The sequence below is a fragment of the Mauremys reevesii genome, linkage group 8, assembly GCF_016161935.1.
Source record: "Mauremys reevesii isolate NIE-2019 linkage group 8, ASM1616193v1, whole genome shotgun sequence".
NCBI lineage: Eukaryota > Metazoa > Chordata > Testudines > Geoemydidae > Mauremys > Mauremys reevesii.
This window is the reverse complement of record NC_052630.1, coordinates 54956318-54965510: the sequence shown is the minus strand read 5'-3', so window position 1 is coordinate 54965510 and position 9193 is coordinate 54956318. Positions and strand designations below refer to the sequence as shown.

Sequence of the window (9193 nt, the reverse complement as noted above, 5' to 3'; positions counted from 1 at the left end):
AGACACTTCCCTCCATTCACCATTACATAACACCCTGGTGACAACAAAATTTCACTTCTTTTGAATCTTTTCGCAAAATATACTTCCCTTTTTTCAGCTAGCTGTAGTGCTGAAGTGACATTGCTGCATCTCTTGTAGTGGGCTATGGCAGGAGGAAAATAATGGGGACCACAGAATAAACGTATCAGGAAGGGGTCTGTGCCCTCAAGCCAGCCAAACAAGTCCCTTTACTCCAATCCCTGCTCTGTATCTCTAGCTTCCTGGTCTGATATCAAAGTTGGTCCAGGTTGAGGTCACTAGCTCAGCAATTTTAGCATGCCAGGCTGATGTGAAGGCTGAAGGTTACTGGCTCTGTACCTTGATTTTTGCTAGTCTAATGGCAAAAGATGGACTTCTGTGACTTCACAGACTCAATATCTCTAGCTTGCTAAGTGACATCAAGGCAGGGGCCCTGCTGGGGTCACTGGCTCAGCATCTCCAGCTGGCTGGGGTTATTTCAAGGCAGAAGCCTCTGAGATCTAGCTCTAGCTCGGTCCCGCTAGCCTGCTGGTCTGAAGGGAAAGCGTAGGTTCCTCTGAACTTGTATTTTGTTTAAAATACATCATTGCTTTAAAAAAATGTAGAGCTGATTGATTCTGACTACATTTGTGGTTCAATATGAAAAATGCTCAAGAGACCAAATAGACAATAACCAGGCTCAGCCAATGTATCAACAAAACAGTATGATACAAGAAAGAAAGAATTAATACATCACCTATCCATCTGGGAAGCTGGTTCTTGCAATGTGTTCAGTTCATCTTATGCAGTTGCTGCCCAAAATACAGTCCCCAAATCACTGCTATTTATAGGATGGTTGCTTACAAGTTAGGAAGCACTTTATACATCACCTAAGATCCAGCCCCCCAGTTGGGACCAGTTCCTTAATTTGTTGTCCTGTATCTTCCTTATCTGTGTTTTGGAGACTAGCATTCCAGGTATTGGTCCATGGAATTATCGCCCCAGCTTGTACCTGGCCAGCACATTAATGTATTTCCCCTTTGACAGTTTTCCTATCCACTTAGGCCAAATGCTGAGTTGTTCTGTTCCAAGACATTGTGGGATATTCCAGTGAACAGCAGTGTGGGAAAAACAATACAATGCAGCTGGCATAGCTGCCCAACAGTCATAAATACAACAGTCTCACCTTGTGCTTGATCCATATTACTGTGCTGCAAATGATACATGTAACATATACATTGGCGAATGCTGCAAAAGAAAATGAATCATAAAAGTTCATAGGACCCCACAAAATCTTAAAGATTAACCAAGAGCATTCTGTGGACACCAGCCCCTCTTTTTGCAGAACGGTATTCATATTAATAAGAAAACCAAATATTCAACTTCTGACCAAACACAGGAAATTAAAGGACTATTTTCAAGTGACACAGTGGATTCGACCTTCCACTCTTAACCCTACTCAGGACAGAGTCAGTAACAGCCCTTTCCCAGCTGGAAGAGAATGCCCCAGGTGCAAGCATCTTGTGCAGTGTCACTTGCAAGCCCCAGCATAGTATGCATGGAGTGTAGCAAGGTCAGGACTGTGGACAGGGCCATAGAACACAATACTATCGGCGATTTTGATCTGCTCCCAGGCAGGGCTACGATAAATTTATGCAGCTTCCTGAGCTGCCTAAGTTAGGCCAGTGTCTGTTTTGGCCCCCAGACCACACATGGCATAAAAGTGGGCTTTAAGCTACCTTAGCTCTCCCTCTCCCTGGACTGCCCATCTTGAATCACTAAAATTTTGTTACTTTTACTATTTATGACACCTTGGTTTACTGTTAACACTGAAAGAACTTTAAAAATTGAATATGCCTTTCACTAGTTGGGTTTGAGAGTTTATTTTTTGCCTCTCTCTTAGCCCATGTAAAGAAAATAGACCAGTCAGCTTTACCTTTAGGGTCTCAAAGCCTAGCACAATGCTGCAATGAGGCTGGCAGGAGAATGTTCATTTGCTTTAAAAAATGGTGTACACTTGCCATTTCTATAGATTTGCCTAGTTGTGAACACATTTTTATAAAACCTAAATGCAAGGCCAAATCTGACCTCTGCCAATGTTCCTTTAAAAGAACATGTGTGACCAAACATCATATGTATGTCTGGCTCATACACTTACTCTGTTCCATTTTATTTCAGATCATTAAGTATGATGGTCAAGGGGGATCCAATGGATATAGTGTATTTAGATTTTCAAAAAGCCTTCAACAAGTTCCCTCACCAACGGCTCTTAAGCAAAGTAAGCAGTCATGGGATAAGAGAGAAGGTTCTCTTTTGGACTGGTAACTGGTTAAAAGATAGGGAACAAAGGGAAGGAATAAATGGTCAGTTTTCAGAATGGAGAGAGGGAAATAGTGGTGTCCCCCAGGGGTCAGTACTGGGCCCAGTCCTAGTCAACATATTCATAAATTATCTTGAAAAAGGTGTAAACAGTGAGGTGGCAAAATTTGCAGATGATACAAAACTGCTCAAGATAGTTAAGTCCCAGTCAGACTGTGAAGAGCTACAAAAGGACCTCACAAAACTGGGTGACTGGACAACAAAATGGCAGCTTAAATTCAATGTTGATAAATGCAAAGTAATGCACATTGGAAAATATAATCCCAACTATACATATTGTGGCAGAGCTCTGACCTTGCTCCTGTGGGTCCTGCGCTTCTAGGCGGTTTATGCTTAGCCTCAGTGGCTCACTGTGACCCTCCACGTAGCCCTTCTCTCTCTAGGGCCAGGGTTACAGTCTACTGAGCCCTTTTCATCATAGGCTGCAAGGAGGTTGGTGAGAGAACTCCCACAGTCTCTGTTCAGCCTCCTGTCCTGACAGGGACCTGACTTCCCCTTCCAGGAGCTGTTCCTGTAGTGGTGGGTTGCGGGGAACCCAGGCCTGCCCTCTACTCCAGGTTCCAGCCCAGGGACCCTAATGGTAGCAGTTGTTGGCAGCCAACCTTTCACTGCCAGAGTTGCTACATTTCCCTGGGCCACTTCTCCTGCTTCTCCCTTCTTCACCCTTACCTTAGGGCTCCTTTAACAATGTTTTAGGGTGTCTTCAGTAACCAGCCGCACTTCCTCTCCTCTGACTCCCTGGCTCCCCTGCCTGACTGGAGTGAGCCCTTTTTATAGTAACAGCAGGGCCTTAATTAGAGTCAGGTGGTCACATTAACTGAATGGCCTCACCTGACTCTTTACAGGTTAATTAGAGTCAGGTGTTCTCATTAGCCTGGAGCAGCCCCTGCTCTGGTCAGTCAGGGAACAGAAAACTGTTAATCCAGTGGCCAGTATATCTGCCTTCAGCTATTCTGCTGTACCCAACTGGCCTGGGTCTATCACAATATAAAATGGTGGGGTCTAAATTAGCTGTTACAACTCAAGAAAGATCTTGGAGTCATTGTGGATAGTTCTCTGAAACCATCCTTTCAATGTGCAATGGCAGTCAAAAACAAACAATGTTGGCAATCATTAAGAAAGGGATAGATAATAAGACAGAAAATATCATATTGCCTCTATATAAATCCATGGTACACCCACATCTTGAAAACTGTGTGCAGATGTGGTCTCCCCATCTCAAAAAGATATATTGGAATTGGAAAAGGTTCAGAAAAGGGCAACAAAAATGATTAGGGGTGTGGAACGGCTTCCATATGAGGAGAGATTAACAGGACTGGGACTTTTCAGCTTGGAAAAAAGATGACTAAGGGGGAATAAGATAGAGGTCTATAAAATCATGACTGGTGTGGAAAAAGTAAATAAGGAAGTGTTATTTACTCCTTCTCATAACACAAGAACTAGAGGTTACCAAATGAAATTAATAGGCAGCAGGTTTAAAACAAACAAAAGGAAGTATTTTTTCATACAATGCACAGTCAATCTGTGGAACTTCTTGCCAGAGGATGTTGTAAAGGCCAAAACTATAACAGGGTTCAAAAAAGAACTAGATACATTCATGGAGGCTAGGTCCATCAATGGCTATTAGCCAGGATGGGCAGGGATGGTGTCCCTATCCTCTGTTTGCCAGAAGCCGGGAATGAGCAACAGAGGATGGATCACTTGATGATTAACTGTTCTGTTCATTCCCTCTGGGGCACCTGGCATTGGCCACTGTTGGAAGACAGGTTACTGGGATAGATGGACCTTTGGTCTGAACCAGTATGGCCATTCTTATGGTGAAATTCACCCCCAGGCAGAGAACCAGCACAAAATATTTGTACCACTTAAGCCCTCTGTGAGGTTTTAGGGCAGTACGGGGACTATTATGAACACCCATGTCTGATCTTCTGCATGATGTAGGCCATAGAACCTCACCCAATGAAGGCTACCTCTAATGCCTGACTGTGGCACATTATTTTCATACTAGCTGATGGCTGGAGGGTTTTTTTCAAAACAGTCATGTGAACTTTGAACTCTCAGGATTTCCAATATTTTTGTGTTTTGAGGAAACAATGTTCCCTTAAGGCTTTTTCCCTGAAGTGGCTGAGAGATATTGAAAACCTTAACACAATTTCTTTCTGTCTGGGAGTATTTTCTAGTGCGTCTTCCATTTTAGTTGTCAATGTATTTTCTTAAAAGAGCCCTCGCTGCTGCATATAAACTGCTTCCTGTTTTCCATGCTTTGTGCAGAGAGTGCTGTTTGTTTAATTTTGACAGATGAGAAGTATGGATAGAAACGGTCCCTGTCAGACTTTCCAAGAGCCTTCAGCTTTCAAGGACTATTCAGAAGGGGGCTTCGAGGTATCAACCACAAAGAGGTTTGAACAAGCTTGTCTAGAGAGAAAAATGCCATCAACACTCAATCCTCACAGTAGCTCATCCAGGGCGTCAGTTCCTTTGGAATTCTAGACAGCTGAACAACACCAAAAAAAAAAAGAGGCAAGGGAAGAAAACATTCTTTCAACATCTTGGCAGCTTTCTCACTGACAATGGCAATCCAGTCAGGGGGACAAAGGACAGCCTCTGTGTACAGTGGGTCTAAAGAAACTCCATGTGTGTGTTTTACTGGGTCCCATCACGTTTGGGATGGATGGACTGTCTCTAGTTATGTATTTGTGCATTGCCTATTACAATGGGGCCCCTAGGTGCTCCCATAATGCAAGTAATAAATAAGTTTTTTCCTGCACAAATGAGCTTGAATTCTCTGTAGCTGGAAGAACTTTCCAATTGGCTTAAAGATTTCATCGATTGCTATCAGAACTTGGATGTGTGGCCTTTCGCAAAACAAAACTTTTCAAGTACAATCCGGGAAATAAATAGTAGCAAACAGGGGATTGTGCAGATTGATAGTGAGAACCGTAAAGAGGAATACATAAACTGGGGCCATACAGACCTTTGTTGTTAGCAGAGATGAAAGACAGAGAGACAGAAGGGAGAGAAAAGAGAAAGAAGGGGACAGTATCGTGGGACTAGCAGAGACAAAGAGCCTGCAGTATAAACAATAAATGTTTGGTTCTTTGAAATCTCTTAAGGAAAAGGACAAAGAAATCTGTGTTTTTGTTAGAGGAAGGGCAAGAAAGAGAAAGCTGCATGCAGAATTACTCTGTGTGAGGAAGGAAGCTGCTTGCAACAGACAGAATCTCCCTGGTGTTAGGAGGAAGCTGCTTGCAACAGAAAGAATCTCCCTGGTGTTAGGAGGAATTCAAGGGGTAGAGCTGGGAGGACGGGGGAGAGCATTTGTGAGTGTTTGAATCCAGTCTGCTGTAGCCCACCCTGGTGTGAGTGTATAAATGTAATCCAGTCCCAGGGGTGGGAGGGAGAGGAGATCCAGTCTCCAGAACCCCCTTTTGTGCTGTATGTAACCCAGACTCCAGCAGTCCCTCCTAGCTACATGTGTGTGTATGAAATTCAGTGTCCATTAGCCCCCCTCTTGGTGTGTACGTGTGGGGATCCGTCTCCAACAGCTCCTGCTAGCTGTGTGGTGTTGGGGGAGGGGAAGCCTGTCTTCCATAGCTCCTCCCAGGTGTGTGTATATGAGGGGGGAAATCCAGTCTCCAGCAGCCCTTCTCTGGGGGAGGTAGTGGGGTATGAGCATGTCTGGATTGTCTGTTACTATGAGTACAGAGCCTAGTATAATGAAGCCCTGATCTCAGTTGAGCCCCTAGGTGCTGCTGTAATACAAATAATAAATAAAATAAATATTATTGTGGTGCTGCTGTGCCAGTGTGCAACAGGAGTCGGGGTGGCGGGAGGGGGAAGGGTTGGTGCACTGGGAACTGCTATAGTCCCCTGCCCCCCCCTTTAGACAGTAGAGTTTGGAGTAAAAATTGGCAGGATCCATTGACTCAGATTCCAAAGCCATAAGGAGCCCATTTTGATCATCTAGTGACTAGTCTGACTCCCCTGTAACACAGGCCACAGACCCTGCCCAGAACAACTCCTTTTAAACTAGAGCGCATCTTTCCCCAAACAAGCTAATCATGATTTTAAAATGGCCAGTGATAGAGAATCCACCATGACCCTTGGTAAATTGTTCCCATGGTTAAACATTTATGCTTGATTGCCAGTCTGAATTTGACTAGCTTCAGCTTCCAACCATTGGATCTTGCCAGGTAATAGATGTGCGTTTTTCCAGGGCTATGGGCTAGGCTGCATCAAGGGCCATATTTTCCTAGAAAAGTAGGAGGGGCTAGACCCTGTTTTCTATTTAGTTTGTACATACTGGGGTTTGAGGCCAAACATTTTGAAGATCCAGCTGCCAGATATGTAGTTTGTTGGGTTGTTTGTGGCATTAATGCTCTGGGCTACATCACGGTTTGGAATATTTTAGTGCAGCAGGATCGTCTACACTTGGTTTGTGCTCATACCATGCTCCTTGGGTGGTAAGGGCAAAAATTGTATCGTTCTGGCAGGAGTCATGTGCTGGGGCCTGAGTTTTGTGGTGCTGATGCACTGGGGTGTGCCAGGGTCCAGAGTCTGGGGGCAGTAGGAGTGCCTAGACGTGTTCTCTATTCAGGCATTTTAATTTGGCTGGCTCCAGAAAGATCCTTGTGCGACAGCTAATTTGGGGTGTGAGTGTGACCCAGTCTCCAGCTGCTCCTCTCTGGTGTGTATGTGAATATGACCCAGGTGCTAGCACCTGGGTGTCTGGTGTGCATGTGTGAGTGAGTATATCTCCAGGCACCAGCAGCCCCTCTCCAGGGTGTGTGTCTGTCTGTCTGTCTCCAGCAGCCCCTGTGTGTGTGTGTCTCTGTCTGTCTTCAGCAGCCCCTTCTGTGTGTCTGTCTGTCTCCAGTAGCCCCTGTGTGTGTGTTTGTCTCCAGCAGCCCCTCTCTTTTGTATGTGTGTCTCCAGCAGCCCCTCTCTGGCTCTGAAAGCGTTAAGGGAGGAGGGGAGAGATGCTGCTTGCGTCTGGCTCGGCTCCTTGGAGCCCACAGCGCCGGCTGCGCCTCGCCTCCCTCCTCCCTCTGCAGACACATCGAGACACAAAAAGAGGCTGGAGCGAGCTGGCAGAAAGGCAGCACCATGACCGAAACCACCAAGACCCACGTTATCCTGCTGTCCTGCGGCAGCTTCAACCCCATCACCAAGGGGCACATCCAGATGTTCGGTGAGTCCCCCCCCGCTCCCGGCCTCTGTATTTTTCAGTGCGATTGAATTTGCTGGCGCCGGGCCATCAGGGAGGATGCTGGCTGCATCGGAGCCGGCCTGTTCTGCGGGGAGGCCACATGCCCGGGGCGCAGGGAAGCTGGATTGCACCAGCCCTGGGCCTGGGGCTAAGGTGGCCAGGTAGCAGGGGTGAAAAATGGGGACACATTTTCAGGGGAGATAGTTGCCTATACAAGACAAAGCCCCTAATATCCAGACACCTGGTCACCCTACTTGGGCACCTAGCGAGCAGGGCTGCCCTGCGTGGCTGGCTTGGCAGTGCTAGGACCATGGCAGGGGTCACTGCTGAGAGAGAGCCCAGGGCAGGATGGAGGTGCAATGGCTCGTTGTCAGGCATCCGCTCAGGCAAGGGGCCATCAGTGCCGGGGCAGCCAGGAACTCCTCGGGGGTGGGAGTGGGCAGGAGGAGATGTGGCACTGGTTGATTCTTTAGGGGCTCTGTGTCAGTCCGATGGAGATTTCATGGGGTGAGTGGGGTGGATGGGGTGGGGTGTTCCAAGGCAGATGGGTGTTTGCTAGACTGGACAGGGGCCTCGGGAGGAGAGGCGGCTGTTTGAGCTTTGGTGCCTGTGGAGAGTGGGTGGGTTATATGACTGGCTGGGATCAGATGGCAGTAGGAAGGGAGAGGGGCCCTGCCTGGCTCAGAGCTGGTGGCACTAGGCTGGGAGTGGGTTTACCTGGTTGTGTGGGATCAGCTGGCAGCAGGAAGGGAGGGGGCTTTGCTGCTGTGGGTCTAGGAGCACCGTGCCCAGAGTGGGTTCACTGCTTGCTGGCTGGTGTCAGAAGAGCGTCAGCGGCTATTGTTTGGTGCCAGTAGAAGAGCAAGTGCCAGGGGTAGGTGAGAGATCAATGCTAAGGGCTGGGCGCTGTCCGCAGGGAAGGTGCTGAAATGTCCTGCTTGCTAGTAGGAGCCGGATAGGTGAGCCTGATATGTGATATATTGAAGCACACTCAGTTTGGTGGGGGCAGGGAAGTGAGGGGACACGGTCATGTTAGCTAGGAAGCCCTGGAATTTTTAAGGGCTGATTACACACCATTGGAGCTAAACATCTCATTGAGGGATTAATGAAACTGAACAAGTTCCTGCTACTGCTCTAGAGAAAAGGCCCATAATATTCCCAAAAGGATCTGAAGAAGAGCTCTGGGTAAGCACCAAAGCTAGTCTCTCTCACCCGTAGAAGTTGATGCAATACAAGATATCACCTCACCCACCTTGTCTCCCCAAAGGGATAAACATGAGTGAAATCAGGTTAGTAGATGTGGGTACTAACCTATTTTACAACCTATTTTAATTCAGTATAAATTGTGTGTATCTGTACAGCTAGAGATGAGTAAGAATCCACTAGATCTTCCTTTATTTACACAGGGCTCTATATACAACTCTATTGTCCAAAAATCCTCTCCTAGACTTTAATTTGCCCCGAAGTTCTTAAATATGGGTCTGGAGAGATCTGCACACTCATACCTCCCCCCCTCCCATACATACATACACACACACCCACACCACATTTACATTAGAAACTGAGCAACATTCCCTTTGAAATGATCCACCTACCCACAAAACTGGG

At 46.7% G+C, this 9193-nt stretch overlaps 1 protein-coding gene across 1 annotated transcript in view; it reads left to right on the top strand.

The window, feature by feature from the left end:
• Positions 1–7386: 7386 nt before the first annotated feature.
• NMNAT2 (nicotinamide nucleotide adenylyltransferase 2) overlaps positions 7387–9193 on the top strand; it is a 75652-nt gene continuing 73845 nt past the window's right edge. Inside the window, exon 1 of the mRNA XM_039486714.1 lies at positions 7387–7567. Coding sequence (XP_039342648.1) covers positions 7483–7567 — 85 coding nt within the window. The 5' untranslated portion in view covers positions 7387–7482. The remainder of the gene's footprint in view (positions 7568–9193) is intronic.